This window comes from Jaculus jaculus, chromosome 7 (genome assembly GCF_020740685.1).
Source record: "Jaculus jaculus isolate mJacJac1 chromosome 7, mJacJac1.mat.Y.cur, whole genome shotgun sequence".
In the NCBI taxonomy this organism is placed as follows: Eukaryota; Metazoa; Chordata; class Mammalia; order Rodentia; family Dipodidae; genus Jaculus; species Jaculus jaculus.
In genome coordinates, this window is record NC_059108.1 from 88,632,255 (window position 1) to 88,656,414 (window position 24,160).

At 41.0% G+C, this 24,160-nt stretch overlaps 2 protein-coding genes across 2 annotated transcripts in view; one reads left to right on the top strand and one right to left on the bottom strand.

The window, feature by feature from the left end:
• Slc25a21 (solute carrier family 25 member 21) overlaps window positions 1–15,886 on the bottom strand; it is a 571,282-nt gene extending 555,396 nt beyond the window's left edge. The window contains exon 1 of the mRNA XM_004649129.2: window positions 15,775–15,886. Within this exon, the coding sequence (XP_004649186.2) occupies window positions 15,775–15,841 (67 nt within the window). The 5' untranslated portion in view covers window positions 15,842–15,886. The remainder of the gene's footprint in view (window positions 1–15,774) is intronic.
• LOC101615097 (mitochondrial import receptor subunit TOM5 homolog) lies at window positions 644–9,744 on the top strand. Its single transcript, XM_045154413.1, has 2 exons — window positions 644–675; window positions 9,528–9,744. The coding sequence occupies exons 1-2, from the start codon at window positions 644–646 to the stop codon at window positions 9,742–9,744; spliced, it is 249 nt and encodes an 82-aa protein (XP_045010348.1).
• Window positions 15,887–24,160: the final 8,274 nt, after the last annotated feature.

Below are 24,160 nucleotides of genomic sequence, written 5' to 3' on the forward strand. Positions count from 1 at the left end.
CTCTCGTTCTCGCTCTCGCTCTCACTTTCTCTAAAAAGAACAAAGAAAGAAATGTGACTCTGGGACTGGAAAGATGTTTTAGCAGTTAAGGCACTTGCCTGCAAAGCCTAAGGACCCAGCTTCAATTCCCCCGGACTCATGTAAAGCCAGATGCACAAGGTAGAGTATGTGCCTGGAGTTCATTTGTAACGGCCAGAGTCCCTGGCCCATCCATTCTTTCTATCTGCCTCTTCCCCTCTCTCTCTCCCCCAAATAAATAAATAAATAAAACAAAATATCTCCCTCCCTGCCTCTCTTTCCCTCTCCCTCTCTCTGTCTCTCCCAAATAAATAAATAAATAACTATTGAAAAAGAAATGTGACTCTGCTGGAAACCAAGACATCAGAAATACAGATCTGGAAGCCACTTGCAGCTAGAGCTGTGTGAATGGTCTTTGTCAGGGAGGTAACAATGTGAGACAGAAAACACACAGAAGCCTGAGTGCATAACGCTCCTCCCTGGGGCACAGAAAGACAAGCCAGCAAAGGAAACTATAAAGGTGTTTATGGAAACTAACAGTGCTAGATGTGTGATCCTCCCCTATAAATTGTTGGTCAGAGAAGCTCCAGAATGCAATGACCCCCTCAAAAAACAAAACCCAACAATGCAGTCTATTGCCAATGCCAGAACTGTAAGGTAAGACCTTATTGCTGAAGACATCATATATGAAGCATCAAGCAGGCAGTGACCTGGAGGCCTCCTCCTTGATGGCTAGTTTTCATGTCTGAGGTGTTGTTGCTGGCTTCTGGGAGTGAAAAGTCATGAGTGGTCTCACCCAGTGATAGACCCTGCATGCTACAATACTGACCTTCCAGACAAGATGTTCCCACTGGTGCAATAATGGCATGAATGTTATGGGTAACCAACAACTTTCTGATTGAATTTAAAGCCCACTGTACAAGAAGGAATTCATGTCTGGTACTATAAACCAGGTCAAAATCCCATGACTGGGAAAGCCTTAGGGTGAAGGGGGAACATACTACTGTTATTTTGCTAAAGAATTATGTTGTCAAATTGCCTTCTAGTTATTTGCACTTATACCCACAGATTAGTATTGTTCTCAGCCTTGGTCAAAACAAAAAATAAATTTTCTTTACAGTGGGCTGTGGTTAATTCCAAGACTCATAATAATGTGGTCAAAGCACTGAACATAAGTGACTATGGAGTAAACAGCTCTATATGGGACATCTCTATCCTCTACTCTAAAGCTCAGAAACATTGTGGAAGAAGAGGCAGAAAGAATGCAAGAGCTGCAGGGTGAGGAGGGGTACAATAGAACTTTTGTTCGGGACAGGACATGACCATTGCACTCATAAACTCACAGCAACTGTGGTTAGCAGTATAATACCTGCAGAAGACAGGGCCAGTCAACAACAGTCCATCATTGATAAGGGAGGGGCTCATGAGAGCCTCATCTTCCCTAAGGAGGTAATGGTAGTTAGTAATTTCTGGGGGAGGGGAAGTCATTCTCTTCAGTGGTGTTTCTATCATTGGTAAGTTGTGCGAAGAAGAAAGTGTTCAGTAGGAGGTTGATAAGAGAGGGTACTTGGGGATGTATAGGATCTTTTTTTTTTTTTTTTTTGAGGCAAGCCCAACAGACTGGCCATTTTTTTATGTGACAGAGTGAGAGAGAGAGAGAGAGAGATAATTGGTGCAGCAGAGCCTCCAAACCTACAAACAAACTCCAGATGCATGTGCCACCTTATGCATAGGTGCAACCTTGCACTTGTCTCACCTTTGTGCATCCGGCTAATGTGGGATCTGGAGAGTACAACATGGGTCCTTAGGCTTTGGAGGTACACACTTTAACTGCTAAGCCTCTATCCAGGCCCTTCTTACTTTTCTTAATTTGTTTTATTTTTTGAGGATCAAATAATAATACACATATATATGTCAATTTGTTAAAGAACAAAGTGTTGGGCTGGAGAAATGGCTTAGTGGTTAAGCACTTGCCTGTGAAGCCTAAGGACCCCGGTTGGAGGCTTGGTTCCCCAGGTTCCACATTAGCCAGATACACAAGGGGGCGCACACATCTGGAGTTCGTTTGCAGTGGCTGGAAGCCCTGGCGCGCCCATTCTCTCTCTCTCCCTCTATCTGTCTTTCTCCCTGTGTCTGTAACTCTCAAATAAATAAATAAAAAATGAAAAAAAAAATTTTAAAAAAAGAACAAAGTATAAAAAGAAAGGTGTTTAGAAGTCATATGTGGTAGCCTACATCTATGATCCCAACACTCAAAATCAAAGGTATGAGGATTAGAGCAAGTCTAAGGACAGCCTGGTCCTTAAGATAGCTCCAAGCCAGTCCCAGCTACATTTTGAGACTATGAGAGATAATCATATCAAGGAAACTAAGCCCATCTAAGAGAGATAAATACCATAAATTCTCTCTCATTTGATGCTCTTAGATTTTATAAAGATATATAAATTTATGCATGTATATATGACATGAAAGTATATGTGAAACCATCTAGGAAGTCAAAAGGGATCAATGGGAGGGACAGGAGGAAGGAAAGTGGGTAAGATGGCATGGAGGAAATATGCTCAACATATATACGCATATGAAAAAATAAATGACCCAGGTGTGGTTGCTGTGAGTTCAAGGCCACCCTGAGAATACATAGTGAATTCCTAGTCAGCCTGAGCTAGAGTGAGATCCTGCCTCAAGAAACCAAAAACATAAATAAATAAAATAAAATGAGAGTTGTAGAAATGGCTCGGCAGTTAAGGTGCTTGCTGAAGAGCTTAACAACCCGAGTTCAATCCTCAGTACCCATGTAAAGCCAGATGCACTCATCTGGAATTCACTGCAGTGGCTGAAGGCCCTGGTATACCCATTCTCTCTGTCTCTTCTATCTCTCTATGCTTACAAATAAATAAATAATTTTGATATATTTTATTTATTTACTTGAGAGAGAGAGAAAGAGGACGGGTGGAGAATGGGCACGCCAGGGCTTCCAGCCACTGCAAACAAACTCCAGATGCATGTGCACCATTTTGCATCTGGCTTATGTGGGTCCTGGAGAATCAAACCAGGATCCTTTGGTTTTGCAGGCAAACACCTTAACCACTAAGACATCTCTCCAGCCCAAATAAAACTTAAAAAACAAAATATTTAAATTAGTGACAGGCAGTAGGATGGTCACTACATAGTTTATTCCAGGTCAGCCTGGGCTAGAATGAGACCCTACCTCAAAAAATAAAAGAAAATTGCTGGGCATGGTGGTGCACGCCTTTAATCCTACCACTTGGGAGGCAGAGGTAGGTGGGTCACCATTAGTTTGAGGTCACCCTGAGACTACACAGTGAGTTCCAGGTCAGCCTGGAGTAGAGTGAGACCCGAAAACCTAAAAAAATAAATTAAATTAAATATTAAAAGCTAAAAGAAAAAAAAATTGAAAATCCACTGCCAATGTTTGGTCCATTACAAAATATACTAATAAACACTGGATTACTCACAATTCCAGTGATCAAATCAATAAGAGAGGGCTGAGAACCAACCACAGGAATGACAGTAAGGGGGAAGAAAAAATGGTAAAAAGATGTAAAAGTCCACAAATATTAGAGAAAATTGAGAATGAAAAATGGTGGATAATAGTTTTAGCAAAAAGGTAAAAATAGATATACCAATTATAGCCATAGTAGGTTGAAGAATAGTATTCAATGAAAGAAAAAACCTATGACTTTAGTTTGAGAAACACAACGTAAGGTGGAAAACACAATAGATGTTTGTTTTAGGTCAACTTTTGTCCCCTGAAAGATATGTTAAAACTTTATGCCCTGATACTATAAATGTGATCTTACTTGGAAATTCAATCTATATAGTTAAATCCTTGCAGATTAAGATGAAGTCATACTGAATTAGGGTAGGCCCCAGTCCATTGACTGATCTCCTTATAAGAGGAAAATTTGGATATAAACATTGATACTCACAGGAAGAAAATGTCCTGAGATGTTGAATGCATATAGTGGGTTAATATAGCTATAAGTCAAAAAATACCAGGAATTGCTACATACTTCTAGAAACTAAGAGAGGGGTAAATATTTCTACAGATCCTATAGGGAGAGCTTGCCTTGCAAACATCTAGGTTTTGTTCTTCTAGACTTGAACATTTTCAAAGAACAAACTCCTATTGTTTAAGCTACCCAGTTTGTAGCACATTATTTTGACAACTTTACAAAGTTAATACAGACCTAAGAGATAATAATCAAAATATACAGATCTGGGCTGGAGAGATGACTTACAGGTTAAGGTGTTTGCCTGCAAAGGTTTGATCCCCCAGGACCCACGTTAGCCAGATGCACAATGGGGTGCAAGGATCTGGAACTTGTTTGCAATGGCTGGAGGCCCTGGCGTGCCTATTTTCTTTCTTTCTTTCTTTCTCTCTCTCTCTCTCTCTCTCTCTCTCTCTCTCTCTCTCAATCTTCCTCTCTCCCTCTTTCTCTGTCAAATAAATAAATAAAAATATATACAGATCTAAATAGACTATTAACAAGTTATAGAAACCGAGATGACATCAATATTTGTGAATAATTGACACAACTTATAATAACTTAAATATTCTAAGTACTTGGAAAATCTTCCAATTTAAATATAATAACAATGTAAGAACAAAAGGAAAAGGAAATTGATAAGAAAAATCTGTTTATAGGCTGAGGATATGGTTAAATGGTAGAGTGCTTGCCTAACATGCACGAAGTCACAGATTCAAACCCTAGTATGGCAAAGAAAAAGAAAATGAAAACTCAACCTAGATCTAGTACAGTTATGAAAATCCTGTGGGTAGGGGCATATTCTCACTCCTTTCATTCATTAGCAAGTTAAAGATACCACCTATTTCAAAGATAAAGGTGTCTGAAAATGATTTGTAACACATCTCTTCAGTTTGGGGTCCTGGAATGAAAGAAGATGCTCAAATAAGACTATTAAGAACCTGTCACCTAGCTGGGCATGGTGGCACACGCCTTTAATCCCAACACTCAGGAGGCAGAGGCAGGAGGATCACTGTGAGTTTGAGGCCACCTTGAGACTACATAGTGACTTCCAGGCTAGAGTAAGACCCTACCTCGAAAAACCAAAAGGAAAAAAAGAACCTGTCACCAAGAAAGAGTAGATGTTTTACACTTGATATTTTTTTTCACATCAGTTTCTGAATAGTTGCTACAAAATATCATTAGAAGTAGCCAGGCATTGTGGCACATGTTTTTAATCCCAGAACTCAGGAGGCAAAGGTAGGAGGATTGCTGTGAGTTCCAGGTCAGTTTGGAATTAGAGAGTTCCAGTTCAGCCCAGGCTACAGTGAGACTCTACCTTGAAAAATATATATATACATATAGTTTTTTTAATATATATATTAAAAAATATATACACACATATTCCAAGTCAGCCTGTGCTAGAGTGAGACCCCTACCTCAAAAAAAAAACAAGACAAAATAAAATAAACAAAAAAGAAAATGTTGAAAATATTTATCATATTGGCTAATTGCATACACTGATTTTTTTTATGTGGTGCTATTATGGGGTCTTGTGTCATACATGTAAGACCATCGACTCACAGAATGTGAGGCAAAGATATATACATATATATATATATATATGTATATATATATATATGTATATATACATATATATACACACACATACATACATACATATATATATATATGCGCACACACACACATACCTACACACACACACATACATATATATATATTTATATTTAGTTAGAACTAGTGCCCTATGATTAGAATCCTTGACTACTTCTCTCTTCAGAGTAGGAGTCTAAGAAGAAATACTCTGTGGTTGGTTTCTGACACGTACTCGTGAGTGTAGCCACGAACAGTTCTCAGCCTTTACTGCGCTGCCCTCTGAAACAGAAGGTTCTCGCTGCTCTGAGCTGTAGCAGGCTGGTGGAAGGGCGAAGAAGAGCTGGTTTAACAGCCTTTTCCTAAAACCTTGGAAAAAGTTTTATGTTCTATGTCAGTTGCACAATGCACCACATAATAAGCCTAATGTACCATTTCTAGTTTTAAAACATCTTTCTGGGAAGAAGAATATAATTAATTATTTTAATTAAAACAAAACCTTAAAGGCATTTTATAATTAATTTGAGCAATGAAGTTGCTTCCTTGTATGTGGTTAAAATAAGGGTGATTTTCCCCCCTAATTACCCAGATAATGGGTTCCAGTCTCCCTTTGATGTGTCATAAAGGCTCACCTGTTTCACTACAACCTGCTATTTATTATCAATCAATTACAGTTTCCCAAATCCTGAATTTCCAAAGGTGCCACTTATCCAACGCACATGTGTGCCCGTTTTTCACCCATTCTGCAAAAGCATTTTCCTTGATCAAAAATCTAACCTTGATTACCCCCCAGTTCATTGACCTTTTTATTACCTGGTACCAATTAAAATCTAGAAGACTTCTGGTATACATACTATTAAGGCATTACTATTAACTATATTTAAACTGTTATGCCAGTGTAAGAAAAGATAGAAATATGAAAAAATATGCAAGATACAGATCACAAGTTCTTTAAAGTGAAGATTTAAAATTATTCTATACCCTGTAACCAACTTGTGTTAGCCTTGTACCTTCTCCTTCTCAAAATAAGAAATAATATTCACATGCTCTCAGAAAATTAATGTCCCAGAAGCCTGTCCATGAGTTCCAGGTTTCCCTTCCTCAAAGGGGTCAGTCAATTCCCTCTCATTTGATTTGCTGAAAGTGTTTAATGAAATTACAATTCACAAAGTACTTGAAATGGTTTAACACAAAACTGAAAAACTTGGTTCCAGATTAGTCTGACTAAATAATTAATTTCAATAAAATCAATGACCTGCAGTGATATGTGCAAAGTAGAACAAAGAAACTGATCAAAGCCAGGCGTGGTGGTACACGCCTTTAATCCCAGCACTCGGGAGGCAGAGGTAGGAAGAGCACTGTGAGTTTGAGGCCAACCAGAAATTATTAAGTGAATCCCAGGTCAGCCTGGGCTAGAGTGAGACCCTACCTCAAAAAACAAAAACACACACAAAACAAAAGGAAGAAAGGGAGGGAGGGAGGGAAGGAGGGAGGGAGGGAGGGAAGGAAGAAAAAGAAATTGATCAAGATATGGTGGAATACATACCTACAAACACCAACAACTGGGATTGGGGCTCAAGGCAATAAGGGCCTGGAAATTTTGGAGCATAAATCAGTGTCCCACCAGCACAATGAGGATGGGGGATGGGAGAAGTTGTATGAGGCATTCTGAGTGGGACTGGATGACTTGGAGAAACATTAGATTCTGGGAGGCAGGAAAGGACAGCTAGATTTGACCATGTGGAAGGGATTCAGTATGCTCATGATCTAGTAATAAATTCACAAGGAATCCCTGGCAGGCAATCATGGAAGAAAGAGATCACAGAAAACCTAGGAGACTCCATTATAATTCTTGGAAGATTTTGAATTTGGCTGCAAAAGTCCTATGAGGTTTGGGCTAAATGACCATTTGAATGGGCCTGAAAGCCTCACACATGATACATGAAATAAGAACAGCCCCATGGGCTTGAACAACATATGGAAGGTTCCAAACATATGCAAGGTCATTAGGAAGAATAGGGGGATTCTACAGTGGACCCAGGCTCCTGGCTCCAAGTAAGAACTAAACATGGGAATGACATGGAGCCCTGGAGATATACAGAAGACAGGTAATGATAAGGAACCCAGCATGTTTTGAAAACAGGGATCTTGGGAGCCATGGACAGTGTGACAGAATTCTGTTAATGCTACTATCAGGTTTACTGCTAATTCATAAGTATCTTCATGAACAACAACAAGATGGTGCCTCTTGGGTATACTTTAGGATACATGAGTTATAAAGTATGGGCTATATTTCAGCTCCTATTTCCCTACTTGTTCCTATGTCTAGAGCCCCTTTATTGTCTAAAATATGCCCAGCTGCAGATAGAGTCTCTGGATGGAATAGACACTAAAATAAATAAAATTTCTTTTGGCTAAAAGCAGATCTTGTGTCCTACAGGTAAGCACAATACTGTTTAATGGACAGTAAGGGCCATATCTGTAGAAGAAAGAAGTCTATTTAAAAATGTGAATAGGGGCCTGGAGAGATGGCTTAGCATTAAAAAGGTGAGGCAAGTGCAAGTTCATATGTACCCACAAGATTATGCAAGCATCTGGAGTTTGATTGCAGTGGATGAGGCCCTGAAGCACCAATTCTTTCTCTCTCTCTCTCTCTCCCTCCCTCCCTCCCTCCCTTCCTCTCTCTCTCTCTCTCTCACACACACTCTCTCTCTAAAATGTTGTGTGTGTGTGTGTTTTTTTTATGTGAATAGGAAGCCAGGCATAGTGGCACATACCTTTAATCCCAGCACTTGAGAAACCACATAGGAAGACTGTGGTGAGTTCAAGGTTACCCTGAAACTACATAGTGAATTTCAGATCAGCCTGGGCTCCAGTGAGACCCTACCTCAAAAAAAAAAAAAAAAATGTGAGGGCTGAAGAGATAGATGGCTTAGCAGTTAAAGTGCTTGCCCGTGAAGTCTAAGGACCCAGGTTTTATTCCCCAGTACCCACATAAGCCAGATGCACAAGGTGGCACATGAATCCGAAGTTCATTTTCAATGGTTAGAGGCCCTGGTGCAACCATTCTCGCTCTCTCTCTCTCTCTTTCTTTCTCTCTCTCTCTCTGCCTCTTCTCCATCTCTTCTCTCTCTTTCTCTCAAATAAATAAATAAAATATTGTTAAAAACTGTGAACGGGAGCTGGGCATGGTGATGCATGCCTTTAATCCCGGCACTTGGGAGGCAGAGGTAGAAGGATTGCAATGAGTTCAAGGCCACCCTGAGACTACATAGTGAATTCCAAGTCAGCCTGGGCTAGAGTGAGACCCTACCTCAAGAAAAGAAAGAAAGAAAGAAAGAAAGAAAGAAAGAAAGAAAGAAAGAAAGAAAGAAAGAAAGAGGGAGGGAGGGAGGGAGGGAGGGAGGGAGGGAGGGAGGGAGGGAGGGAGGGAGGGAGGGAGGGAGGGAGGGAAGGAGGGAGGGAAGGAAGGAGGGAAGGAAGGAGGGAAGGAAGGAGGGAAGGAAGGAGGGAAGGAAGGAAGGAAGGAGGGAAAGAACTGAATAGGACCTGTGGAGAGAACTGATCTGCACACAACTTGATCTCACCAGCTTCTAAAAATGTACATCAATGGGATAATATTTTCCAAGTCTCTCCCTTATCCCTGATTTCCTATTTTTAAAAAAGGCTTCATGTTTGTACAACAAAAGACATGTTACTTATTCCCTCAGTACAACAGTTTTTTCATTACGGAAATTATAATACTGCTTACCTTGTAGAGTTTTGTAGAAAGTTAAAGATGTTACTATCTGTAAAGCTTAGAGCTGACTCACATTTAGTACTCAATATATGCATAGTTCATATGTTAATGAGGATGTTATAGCTTGAAGCCCTATAGAAAAAAACACTGGGAAAAAAATTCTACAGAAATGGTGAACAGGAGGGGAGAGGAAGATGCTTCAGTGCAAGCTGGCGGGGCAGAGCCAGGTTGGTTTGGGTGGAAGGCCTCCTGCCAAAGCTGGACCCAGAGAAGATGAAAAGGAATATGCCTGAGGAGGTGCTTTCCTCCATAAAGAGGTTCCTCACTTACATGGCCCTGTTTCAAGTCACTCCATTTCTCTTGAAGAAATTGCACAGCATATGAAGATTGGGAATCTCATATGAATGCATGACAAGAAGAATCTGGTTATAGTTTCTCCTCCTATCTGCAAATGAATTGACCCAGAAAAGTGCAACCAATTGCATAAAAAAATTCTATGTGCTAAGAATAAGTTTGGCTGAGATTAAATGACATACATAGCTAAAATATAAACCATTTGGGAAGTACAAAAAGAGATGTCTTGTTACTAAAAACTTTCCAGTGCCAGGAATGGGATACCTTCCAGTGAGTTATTAACCAGGGAGGTCCCTGATGCCCCCAAAACATTGTCATTGCCTTGGTTTCCAACCAGGAATAGATGGTAAGACCTATTGCTAAGACTCCACATGGTTAGGCTACAAGGTCACTGAGAAATCCTGCTGAAGCTGAGCTGAAAACCTCCTCCACGTAGACCAGCTGACAGAAAGCTGGAAAAAGCCACACTGCGTGCAGCTTAATGGAAAAGAGAGAAGTCGCCAATGGAGATAAACAACAGTGGACACTGCAAGCCTTAAATTGGGGCAGCCAGACCAAATGAGCCAATGGGTACAATAATGGCATGTCTGTTATGGGGGAAACCAACCTCTTACTAACTGGACTGGAGGCTCACTCCACAGGAGGGAATACATACCTGATTCTGAAAACCTATGGCGGGGGCAGTCATGAACCATAGGGGTGAGCAGGGAGGGAATTACCATGGTTTATTGTCTATAGTTATGGAAGTTGTCAATAATTAAAAAATTAAAATTAAAAAATGGGCTTCTCACCACTGCAAACAAATTCCAGATACATTTGCTACTTCATACATCTGGCTTCACATGGGTACTGGGGGAGCAGGATTAGCAAAACAAGCACCTTTAACTGCTAAACCATCCATCTTCTAGGCTCCCTAAAATGATTTCTTATCCTCATTTTCACTCCTTCTGCATTGTTGAGCCTTGATGATCTTCCTGACATTTTCATTATTGGATTCTAGGACTTTCACACCTGAATGGTATGCTATTATTTAGACCTGAGTTCACAGACTAAAAAAAACTATGAGCTGGATATGGTGCGTGCCTTTTAATCCCAGCACTCAGGAGGCAGTGGTAGAAGGATTGCCATAAATTTGAGGCCACCCTGAGGCTACACATTGAATTCCAGGTCAGACTGGGCTAGAGTGAGATTCTACCCCTGTCCCCAAAAAATACAGTATAATGAAAGCAATGCACTCAAGGGAGAGGCACAAAATAAAAATGTAGTCAATGATGTGGAGGTACAGTATTTTTTCCTCTGGAGGAAGAAATAGGAGTCTAGAAGTTTGGGGAAATAAACCAGTATCCTTTAGCAAGCACATTAATTAGGTAGATGGTCCATGGGAAAATAATAAACTCTAAGATGCATTCTAAGTGTAAGCTAGAGACTTAGATATGATTAAGACTCTAGAAGGCCAAATAGTTGCTTCACAGAAGAAAATCCAGTGTGGACTGGACTTAGGAGTGGGTTTATAAGGAAGTCCAACATGTCTTAGTAGCCAAAAGGACTTCACAGACCCAGAGAAATTCTGAGGTTTGAATAGAAAAGTCCCATGAAAGTCCAAGAATGACCATGTGAGTGGGCTGAATGGCTGAAGACAGCCTGCTCTACAAAAGCCCAGTACAGCCAGGCATGGCAACAGACGCCTTTAATTCCAGAACTCAGAAGTAGAAAGATTGCTATGAGTTCAAGGCCAGCCAAGGGTTATAGAGTGGGTTCCAATCAGCCTGGGCAAGAGTGAGATGCTGCCTTGAAAAAATAAAAATAGGGGACTTTAGAGATGTCTCAGTGTTTAAGGCACTTGCCTAGACTGTTGGGCTTGCCTCAAAATAAAATAAAATAAAATTTTTGTATTTTGAATTTTTGAATAGAAACATTCAGGAGAACTTTCTGTGCTGACATGTTTGCTTGTGTGTGTATTTTTAAATATAATTTTAAATATATTATTATATTTTAACATGCATTAATTGTACATACTAATGGGACTCAATATGATATTTCAATATATGCATAGTGTGTACTGACCATATTGCATGATTATCATTTCCCTCCTCTTATAATTTATTTGTGTTTGAAAGTTTCAAGTTCCTCTCTTCTATAAAATATATACTGTTGGGGCTGGAAGGATGGCCAAGTGCTTAAGATACCTGCCTGAAAAACCTAAAAAACTGGGTTTAATTCCCCAGAACCCACATATAAGCAAGATGCAATGGTGGCACATGTGTCTGGAGTTCATTTTCACTGTCTTGAGGCCTTGGCATGCCCATTCCCTCTCTAAATAAATGAATAAATAATTTGAAATTACAAAAAGCCAGATGCACAAGATGGAGCACATTCCTGGAGTCCATTTGCAGCATCTAGAGGCCCTGGCATGCCCATTTTCATTCTCTCTCTCTCCCTCTCCCACCCTTGATAGGCTTGGTGGCCAAGGTAGGAGGATCACTGTGAGTTCAAGGTCAGTCCAGGTAAGAGCAAGACCCTAGCTCAAAAAAAAAATATTTTTAAAAAAGTCCAGGTCATATTGCCTTGCCTTGAGTAAACCCTTCATCACATGAGACAAAATTACCATTGGTAGCAAGATCTACATATAGTAGCTATAACTATAAACCCCAAACTAGGCTTCAGGTGTATATTGTCAAATAAACTGTTAGCCACCAGTAACTTTAGTCTTTTCAATGCAAATATTACAAACCATCTTGAAATTAAAACATATATATATATAAGAGCTGGAGAGATGGCTTAGTGGCTTGCCTGCAAAGCCTGAGGACCCATGTTCAACTCTCCTGATCCCACATAAGCCAGACACACTAAGGTGAGGCAAGTGCAAGGTCATACATGCCCACTAGGTGGTGCAAGCATCTGGAGATCGATTGCAGTGGCCAAAGCCCTGGCGCATCATTGTCTGTCTCTACCCCCTTCTCTGTCTCTCTGTCTCTCTGTCTGTCTGTCTGTCTCTCTCTCTTTCACATGCACACTCTCTCTAAAATTAAAAAAAAAATACATAAGAAATAAGTATTAACCCCCTTATGATTTATCTAGTTTCTCCATTTTCTTCCGAGATACCCACACCATCTGTCTCATCCAACCAAATGGGAACATATAGTTGATTGGTATGTAGGTGGGCTCCTGCCAACACTGGGTTATTTTGAGTCTTTTTCTATTTTGAACTACCACTGAATAAAACAATTGAGTTTCTCTCTCATGCACACTCTCCAGGGTAGACAAGATCATGTATACTCAGAAGCTGTTGGGGACCAAATCCCAGCACATAAACTGAAGAGATGAAAACAGCAATAAAACTGAGAAGCAAGACTGCTTAGGACAGCAAGCTAGTACAGGTTAATACCTACCTTGTCAGCTTGGCACCCTGACAACCTTGCACATCTCCACATAAACCAGGTAGGCAAGGCACAATCACCTATTGTCCACTGACTCTGGCATGTGGCCCAATTCTTGGCTGAATGCCTGTAACTTCTTTGTAGTGAAAGGGAAGATAAATTACTTGGTGCACTGCTGACAGGAAGTTTTCCATCCCTATCTAACGGTAGGCTGTGACAGTGCAGTTTCCTTCCCCATCATCTCAGTTTCAATTAAACACAAAACTTCCCACCTAACTCCTGTTTAGACTGTTAGAGCTTCTAACTTCAGCACAAGTCTGTAAAACTCTTTGACTGTGGTTTAGAGGTCACTTGTCAACAGCACATAAGTCAACCAGCCACTCAGAGATTCTAACATCTGACCCCATTAGCTCGGTATTCTCTGAGGTACTCAGACACAGGGTATAGACATCATGATAATCCCCTTTTGTTATCTAAGACAATGAATAAAGTTTCAGGGTTCATTTGGACATGTCTACTCTTTGCCAGGAAAATATGTGGAAGCATATAGCAAGCCATCTCAACAGCTCCAGTAGTGATGCTTGGGATCCTCTTACTAATCACTCACTACCCGCTGTCTTGAGGATACTGTACCACTTGTTATAGAAGAGTGCTCCAGCCTAATTCTATGTTCTAGGAATATTGGCAGACTTTGAATTCCATGAGGCCCTTGTATCTTTCCAGTAAACCTCTCTAGTTTCTTTATGGTTTTCCTTAACATACCCCTTAGAGTGTACTTCTGACCTTTACCATCAGGAGAATATATAATACACACAGGAAGATGACAGTATCAGTAATCAGAAGTCTAGTACCAGGGATTCAAATGTATCTTGTTTTCATTAAAATTCTACCTCTCTTTATTTTTTTTTTCTTTATGGCCCTTGCCCTAGTAAATGTAGTAGGATCTGCCTGTTTTATCACATTTTCAGTAAATATAAAGTTTTATTAAAATGTTTTTGGCCATGTTAAAAAGTTTTTTTGATTGTCACAATGTTGACATATAAATTACTCTCATCACTCATCAATGCCACAGTAAAAATCATATAAATCAATTATACTATTTTAAATTTATCATATAAATGCCTTAATTTTCACTTAGTTAATTCATATCAATAACAATACATAATGGAATCACATATCTATGCCAAATACTTAGCCAACAAAACAGTAAAACAGGATTAGAATTTAACCCACTTTTAAAATCCTTTGAGTTTAGCTGTGGCTAAGACATGTTAACCAATCATGTAAACCACTATGTGGTGTTTTTGCATAACTGGTCATAGCTTAGGATGTTAATCAATAACATTATTTTCCCTCTAAGCATTCCTTGAGTTTTCTTTATCAGAATCACCGGCTAGATGTCAGGTAAGCCAAGCAGTTTGCAAAGCCTTGAGCACTGTGGACTTCTGCCAAAAGCTGTGAATAAATTTGTTCAGGTTCATTATCACATCTAAGAAAAAAACTGAGAAATAGGCCATTCATGTAATACAATAATAATGGATGAACATTGCATAAGTACATGTAAGAATTGAATGCCTTGGGCTGGGGAGATGGCTCTGCACTTAAAGGCTAGCAAAACCTGCAGACCTGGTTCAATTCATTTCCCAATACCCCCATAAAGCCAGACACACAAAGTGGCACATGTATTTGGAGTTCACTTGCAGTGTCAAGAGGTCCTACTATGCACATATACAAACTTTCTCTGTCTCTCTCCTCTCTCACTCTCTCTCCTACAAATAAAAATGTTTAAAAAGAAAGGAATGCCTCAATTGCTATATTAATATTATCTTTAGGGACATGTACAGATTGTAAGTGACATATTTAACTGTTTATGGTATCCTTGAGATGCAGTTTATGAAATAACAATAAGTCATCAAAATTTGTAATACTACCTTATTTAAAAGTCCAAATGTACTTGCAAATAAATGTTATTGGTCAAAGTACACATTAGATATCCATTGCCTTACTATTCTTTTGTTACTATAAGTACATCATAGTATATGAGATTAAATTCTCAACTGACTTCTTTTAAAATATTTTTAAATTCCATGCACATCACTTAATGGTTAATAACTTTCTCCAGCTACATTTAAACAGTAATTATTTTTCAAGACTTGTTATAATATTTTTCTAAAACCCTCCCCACAGCATAGCTCTCCACAAATTTATGTGAGTCCATTATATGAAGTGCTTATATGTGTCAACATATGCATTTAATTTTAAAATGCCTATTTACAGCATGAACACAGCCCCCGGAAAGTCACAGCATACAACAGGAAGCCTTGTGGAGAGAGACAAGATTCATGTAAAATCCTCTCTAGCGTGGAAGAAAATTGCTAACAAACCCTAACCTAACATCGAAATGGCTCCTTTTCAAGGAATATAGCCCTTGGGAGGGAGGGGGGTGTCTTCCTCAAAGTTGCAGAAAACTGCAGGCCCAAGGCTGTTCTTCACGCTCACCAGCCTAGGAACAGAGAAGGCCAGGAACCCGAGAGCGGCGGGCGCGGACGCCGCGGGGACTTTCCCTCCGGGGCACCCGCTTCTGGAGCGCTGGGCTGGCGAGCGGAGCAGTGTCCGCGGGGGGTTCTCGGGTCTCGCGCAGGGAGGAAGGACGACCAGCCCGCAGCCAGCTCGGCGGCCTTACCTGCAGAGCCTCCGGCCGCGATCTGTCGCGAAGCCTCGCGCAGGAAGCTGACGTCGGACTTGGACATCTTTTTTCCTTTGCTCTGGGTCCGGGCGAGCAGGCGGGCGGCGGGATGAGCGCGCGAGCTCGCGGCGGCACGGCCCGGCTCGGCCCGGCTCGGCGCTGCCCGCGGGAGGCCTGCGCGCCTGGGCTCGGACTGGAGAAGGTCCCGGAGGAGAGCACTGCACACCCGGCCAGAGCTGGTGCTTCAGGCTTGGCCTCACTAGGTTGTCCGTGTAGACCCTCCCAGCGGACTTTATCTGGCTGCCTTTGATAAAAACACTGGGGAAGCCATCTGGCCCTAAGTATCCAAAAGCGACCCTTGTCCTCACGACAGGCTGGAAAGTTCTGGACAGTTCCAAAGAAGAGAATGCTGAATAAATTTCTCAAAGCTAGTTATCCAGGCATTGTAGCAACAAAGGCATAGCAGATCCAATTGTAATTACCTTAAAATTGTGAAAATGATGTTTTTTTTTTTTTTTACCAAGAAAATGGTTTTAATTTTAAGAAATTTATCTCATACCTCATAAACTTGAGCTTTATGTACTGAAAGACAAAAAGTAAGTAGTAGGGGGCTGAAGGGATGGCTTAGCAGGTAAGGCGCTTGCCTGCAAAGCCTAAGGACTCAGGCTCAATTCCCCAGTACTCATGTAAACCCAGATGAACAAGGTAACGCATGTGTCTGGAGCTGGTGTGCCCATTCTCTCTCTCTCCATTCTCTCTCAAATAATTTTTTTTTTAAGTAGGAGGGAGATTATTTACACAAAAATATTCTACACCCAGAGCATAGTTCTTAAAGTACTAGCAAGAACAATATATAAATTTGTTAGAAAGCCAAAATTCTTGAGCCCCACTCCAGGCCACTGGATCAGAGCCTTGGGAGTTAGGGCCTAGAAACCTGGGTTTTAAGCAGCTCTCTGTTGTTTTACATTAACTTGCTAAAGGAACAGTAACATACTTCTACTATGTTCTTTCTACAAAATGTTCACTCATACTAGATCTTTGGATAACTGCAAAACAAAATCCAATTTATACTGTTTTTAAGCCACAAGTTGCAAACTGCTATATAGAAGAGATAAACGATTAGAAGTTTAGAATACCCACCACACCCATCACAGGCAGGAGACGATAAGAGTAAAAGGAAGAATTGGGAAACTTTGGAACCCCTATTGTCATTATTTCTAAAAATTTTGTATTTGATTATAAACTTATGCATTGCAGTATAAGTTGTTATTTCTTAAGGGTGAAAAACTTGGATGTGAGCAATAAATAAATTTAATGTGACTTCCACTCAAATATACTGAATACACTAATTTTGTTTTACTTTCATTTCTTTGTACTTAAAAATTGGTGATAGTAATACATGGCTAGTAAAATTATATAAAGTGGAGTAGTAGAGAAACTTGCTATTTATGTGCTTAGATATACAAACATACTTGCTTATTTTAAAAAGAACTGCTCAGTTTGAAAATGTACACTGGTCTGAGGAGATGGCTCAGTGGTTAAAAGGCACTTAATTGTAAAGCCTGAAATCCAGGTTCAATTCCCTATGTAAAGCCAGCTACAAAAAATGGAGCAAGTGTCTGGAGTTCATTTGCAGCAGCAAGAGGCCCTGCTGTACCCATCCTCCTCCCTCCCTCTCCATCTCCAGTCTCCCATCTCCCCTCTCCCTCTCTCTCTCTCTCTCTCTCTGTGTCAAATAAATAACAATTTTAAAAAAGAAAATTTGTTTACCAAGAAATAGTTTCTAATTTTTTTTTTCTGTTTAAATAGAATAAAAGTGTTAAAGCCTTCATTATACCCTCTTCAGGGCCTTGTGGTTCAGGTGTTCCCTCTAAGGATCTGATGAAGGTTCAACCATTTAGTCTGTCTTTTAGGATGCAGAATGTTATGGTACCATTGCCATTTGGGTCCAGTTTTGTCCTCCACCCCCACCCTTACCTTTCCCTCCTGCCCCACCCACCTTATTGTCTGGTCCTCCAGATGCTTATTAGGTATGTCAGCATGTCAGGTAGATTCAAACTAGGAGCTGTAGATGAGTGAAACCATGCAATGATTATCTTTCTGTGATTGGGTGAAGTTGCAGTCAGGTTCACATTACTGGTAGAAATCACCTAATCAAGAGCAACTTGTGGGGAAAAAAAAGAGGTTTATTTTGGCTTACAGGCTGGAGGGGGAAGCTCCATGATGGCAGGGAAAATGATGGCATGAGCAGAGTGTGGATATCAACCCCTGGCCAACATCAGGTGGACAACAGCAACAGGACAGTGTAGCTAACACTGCCATGGGGAAACTGGCTATAACACCCATAAGCCCGCCCCCAACAATACACTCCCTCTAGGAGTGTATTCCTAAATTCCTAAATCTCCTTCAGCTGGGAACCTAGCAGTCAGAACACCTAAGTTTATGGGGAACACCTGAATCAAACCACCACAGGTGAATTCACTGAGCATTACCTATTTCAGGTTCGACTATTTTTCTTCAAATTTCATTTTGTCATTTTTTTTCTTACTGCTTTGTAGAATTCCATCGTGTAGATATACCACATCTTGGTTATCCATTCTTCTAATGATGGACATCTGGGTTGACTCCAGCTCTTAGCTAGTATGAAGTGAGCAGCTATAAACATGGTTGAGGAAATCTCTCTGAACTGAGGCATGGAAGTTTTAGGGTAAATGCCCAGTAAGGGAATAACTGAGTCTGTTAGTAACTCTATAGTTGGCCTTTTTAGGAGTCTCCATATTGCTTTCCAAAGTGGTTATACCATCTTACATTCCCACCAACAGTGGATAAAAGTTCCTATTTCTCTTCATCCTCCCCAGCATTTATTACCATTTGATTTTTTAACGTTTGCTATCCTTACTGGGATAAGGTAGAATCTCATAATTGTTTTAATTTGCATTTCCCTGATAATTAGGGATGATGTACATTATCTTAAGTGTGTGTTTGCCATTTGTATTTCTTCCTCTGAGAACTGCCTGTCCAGTTCTTTGCCCTTTTTTGTGAGTGGGTTGGTGGACATTTTATTGCTTAGGTTTTTCAGTTCTTTGTAGATTCTAGAAATTAGGCCTCTGTCAGTTGGATAGCCAGCAAATATTTTCTCCCATTCTGTGAGTGATCTATTGGTTCTGCTTATTGTATGTTTGTCTGTGAAGAAACTTTTCAGCGTCATAGATCCCAATGTTTAAGTGATTGTTTAAGATCCTTAGCTACTGGGGTTTAGTTCAGGAAGTCTTTTCCCATTCCTATATCATGGAAAGTTCCTCCTATTTTTTTCTTCCAGTAGTAGTTTCTGGTCTTATATTGAGGTCTTTAATCCATCTGGGTTCAATTTTTGTGCATAGCGAGATATGTAGATCAAGTTTCAATTTCCTGCATATGGTTATCTAGTTTGCCCAGCACCATTTGTTGAAGGTGCTGTCTTTTTTTCCAGCCTATATTGTTAGGGCCTTTGTAAAATATCAAATATCTGTATTTACTTGACCCAAAGTCTGGGTCCTCGATTCTGTTCTATTGGTCTATTCCTTGTTTTTATGCCAGTACTGTATCATACTGTTTTTACTACTATGGCTTTGTAATATCGCTTTAGATGAGGTATGGTGATACCTCCAGAGGTGTTTCTTTTGCTGAGGATATGCTTGGATATCTGAGGCCTTCTGACATTCCATGTGAATTTTGAGATCACTTTTTCTATCTCTGTGAAGAACAATGTTGGGATTTTTAACTGGTATTGCATTAAATCTGTATATTGCCTTTGTTAACATTGCCATTTTCACGATGTTAATTCTGCCTGACCTTAATCTTCTCCTGTTTTTCTCTCTCTCTCTTTTCTCTCCTCTCTATCTCTTTTATATTACCTATCTTTTTCTTCCTTCTTTTCTTTGGCACTGATCTGTAACTCCCTGTGCCAGCATGTGGCTAACATCCACAATGAGCTCTTGATCAGAGACTTACAGGGTTTCCCAAAAGAAGACAGATTTCTGTCAGAGTACTTGATGACCCACCAAAGGTTAGTGGTAAGACCATACTGCTGAAGACATCATATGCTGATGGTATGGAACAGGGAGTGACCTGGCTGGAAACTGGAAGAGAGTCAATCCCCAGACAGGGGATTCAGCTCGTCTAGAGCCAGAAGGTGCTATATGAGTGACTGGGGGAAATTTGTCCAAGCAACTCGTGGTCTAAACTACTCAGCAGCAAACAACCTGACGTGATGCTCACCCAAGTGCAATACTGGCACACAGCCATGGTGGGAAACCAACTGCTCTTCATTTTGTTAACAGATCTGCTCAGTGGAAGGGAACCCATAGCTGGAACTGGGAAACAAGTCAGAACCATATCCAAAAATGAGCCTGCTCTCTGTTGTCAAGCTCCTACCAATTGTGGGCTACAAGAGGGCCTATACACATTAAGTTCTCTCTAAAAACAAAAAAAAAACAATGGTTATCCCATTTATCTGGCACTAACTTTACTCTCCATTGGAGAATTTGCATCTCTTTTTCAGAAGGATGCCAATTCTAAGGAGAGAACCAGCCCATCACACCTCAGAAGGGCCCCAGCTGAAACTAGGAGTAATTGGGGAAATAAGCAAAAGTGTTCTTTTCTTGGTGAAGGAGATAGACACAAAGAACACTCAACTTCTACCAAACCAGATATTCAGAGACACAGAGGCTCCAAGACCTCATCACTAAAGCAGGCCTAAAATGAACCCAACATGGCTCAGAGAAATTTGTGGAGCAGAGAGTGGAAAGAATGTTAGAGGCACACATCAGGTCATTATGCAGAAACATTGTCTCATACTCATAACTGATAGCTAACCCCACAATGCACAACCCATATTGCCCAACAAGGATGGTCCCTGCAGAGAGGGGAGGGCAGTGAGGAGGCTAAGTATGGTACCAACATGACTGTATACACTGTGTACCTAACTAATAAAAAGAAAAAGAAAGAAAAAAGCATTAAAGGAATATTTTCAGTCTTTTACTAATTAAATATAAGTTCTGGAGTACAGTATAAAAATAGTTATGACAAGATGATATATGCATGCCAACTTGAGACAAAAGAATGGATTCCAGGTCAGCCTGGGCTACAGTGAAAACCCTACCTCTAGGACAAAACAAATAAAACAGAAACAAAGGGGCACATGTGTCTAGAGTTCATTTGCAGTGGAAGGAGGCCCTGGATAGCCCGTGCCCACTCTCTCTCTCCCTCTCTCTCTCTCTCTGGTTGCCTCTATCTTTCTCTCTTGCCATGCTCCCCTAGCAGGTAGTGCTGAGGAAGGATAAGGCCCACTGGTTCCTCCCAAAGGGTTGAGGAGGAGGAGGAGTGTCCACGGCCAGGAACACACCACCAAGCCGGGAATCTTGTCGAAGTAGGAACTCACTTTATTGTTACAGGTGGTTGCCTATATAGTGTCGAGAACAAGGGTGGGGAGTCTAGGATGGGGGGAGAGGTAAGGGCCAATAGTATACTGTGACTTTTGAAATGATTGGTTCTAAGCATGTGCGCACGGGAATTCCAACTCCTATGCAGAAGTAACAGACCAGAGGCCCTTAGGCATCTTGCTGAGTCATAGCTGGCCAGCAATAGATCACCAAACTTTAGCTAGGCTCAGGAAGTTCCACTAGGCCTCACACACAGGCCTTTCAAGGCCCAACATCTCCCCCTTTTGTTTTTGTGAGAGCATTAGTCACCATGGCCCCTGTCTTAGGTTGTCTCCCTCTTGGGATCTTACCTGCCACTGGGTACCAGGTGTTTAGCTCACTAAGAACCCACTCCATTGCCTGTCTTAGGTTGTCTCAGTCAGTCTGAGATCTTATCCATCATTAGTCACATGGAGGGCACAGGAGGTGGCAGTGGGTCATCTGAGGAACTTAATTCCTAAGTTGCCAGCCTGTGATAATGTATCTCAACCTGATGGATTTTTATTGCTTCTAGTCACTGGTGGATGAATTGTGTAATTTTTTTAATTACACAAGGCCCGACAGGAGAAGGAGGAGAAAGAGGGGCCCGAGTAGAGGGAGGAGGTAGGTAAGAAGCCATGTAGGGCTGTCCACAGTGGGTTGTCCTGGAGGTCCCACCATCTCTTCTCCAGGTCCTCTTGAAGCTTTTTGAACTTGTCCTGAATGATTCCCAATCTATTGGCATAGAAACAGTATTTTTCCTATAAAAACAAGCATATGCCTCCCTTTTCAACCGTTAATAGGTCTAGTCCCTTCTTGTTTTGTAGGACTACTTCAGCCAGGGAATCTAGCTGTTTTTGGAGAGCAAGGATAGTGTTGGACTTAGAGCCCTGATCAACTGGAGAGAGAGCTTTCTGTGGAGATGGACTGCCATACCCATCCCGGCTGTCCTGGTGGCCATGCCTGCGGCTATTCCCAACCCAATGAGTAGGGTCGTATGGGCAACTGTAGTTGTGTTATTGGTGATTACTGCAAGCAGCCGGGGAGGCCCAGATTGGAGGCAAAGCCAGCAATCCTCCATAAGGGAGGGAATTGTTTAACAGGATGAAGACCATTTTAGGAACAGTCCTCGGGTGGGACACTCCCTGGAGAAGTGATTGTCAGTATCCCCTTGTTGGGACAAATATTTTAGGTCTCTTGCTAGTACACAAATGGGTGTTTTTTCATCTTGAGGGAACATATCCAACCCCTCTCCCTGCTGTGAGGAGCGGGTCTGGTCCTCTCCAGGCCCCAGTCAATGGGTCCCTCTATCTTACCCAGATAGAACTGTAGGTAACGGATGAGGACCAGTGTTTTTGGAAAGGGGATAATTGTTTATCTTCATTAGAAAACTTTAAAATATTTGGATAAATAATGCCTATATTAGTTGGTCATGTGGGAGTAAGGATTCCCCCTTTTGTTTTTGTAATTGAGACTTGAGAGTCTGATTATATCTTTCAATAATAGCATGGCCCCAGGGGTTGTATGGGATGCCTGTGGAATGTGAGATTTTCTAGGTCTGGAGAAAATCTACAAAGGCCTTGCTAAGAAGCAGGGGCCATTATCTGTCTTAACTTGGTCAGGTAGTCCAAGGGTGACAAAGCATTGAAGCATATGACTAATGGCATGTTTAGATTTCTCCCCAGCATGTGCAGATGCCCAACAGGCATGGGAGAAAGTATCAACTGATAAGAAGATATATTTAAGTTTTCCAAAGGGGGAGTACAAGACTAAAGCCAAAAGCCACAGCACACTTCAGGAACTCCTGCTTGCACATCTTTAGATTGAAATCTGAAACCCACCACCACACCTTAAGATCCACCTAGTGACATTGCCTCCAGCCAGGTGGCTACAGAATGCAAACTACAAACAAATAAACAACTGAATAAAATCAAACAAGTTAAACACTTCTAACATATGAAGGCACAGAGTAAACATTTTTAACTGGTATAAGATTGCTAATGTGTTGACAGTAGCAGCTTTAGTAATCTAAAGTCAGTCTCTGTGCCAGTAAATTTAACTTGCTTAAAGTTTTCCAGCTTAAATATTAAATCTCTCAGTCCAATACTTCTAGCCAAGCACATCAGTCCATTACAAATTTAACCTTGATCAAACTCTCTGGGCCTGGGCAGCAGGACACAGCCAGCCCTTATGCCAGTAGCCCAGTTCCAACAAAGTCCTCGGAAGTCTTTCCTTCCCCTTAGAAAGCTCATAAGCCAAGCCTCAAATTTTAATGTTATCTGTACTTAGCATTCTCAGACTCTCATCAGAATAGTCCATAAAATTTGGCTTACCACTCCAGAAGATACCTTCATTTGCAAGCACCAAGTCCATGCCTATTTCTCCAAAACAAAGGTTCCAAAAGAGCAACATCCACATAGCCAGGTTCATCTCAGTTCACTCCTCAGTACCAAGTTCTGTAGCAGACAGCTTCAGGTTCACTGAGATGAGCTACCAGACCAAGCACAGTTGTGGAGGAAGGGATATTTATTGAAGCCTATAGATCCAGGGGAAGTTCCATAAATGGCAGAAGATGGCCTGCCTTCATAGGCCAAAGCAGAGAGAGAGAGAGAAGCACAAGCCTAAAGGTCAAAAGCCACACAGTGTGACCACTAGGGACATATGATCCATTTAGAAATACAAAAGCTGCAGATGCAGCTTGCCAGTGAACCAAAACTGAAAGGAAAGAGAAAGGGAATGAAAAGATGTTGACAAACAAGCACATGTTATAGAAGCAAAGTTTAGCACATTAAATATGAAGACTGCCTCATAATTTATGAGGGTATACTCACCCACACACCGATTGACCTCCTCAACAAGAATGCCTCACACAGGACACCAGTCTGCCAGGTTCCTGTAGCCCCACATCGGGCACCAGACTGCTGGGCTCCCCTGGCAGGTAGTGC

What these genes read in the sequence shown, in the direction of transcription:
- LOC101615097 (XM_045154413.1), top strand. Translation starts at nt 644, where the DNA reads ATGCAGTCTATTGCCAATGCCAGAACTGTAAG. An exon ending in GCCAATGCCAGAACTGTAAG is followed by an intron (nt 676 to 9,527) that starts GTAAGACCTTAT and finishes AAAATTCTACAG; the next exon opens with AAATGGTGAACAGGAGGGGA.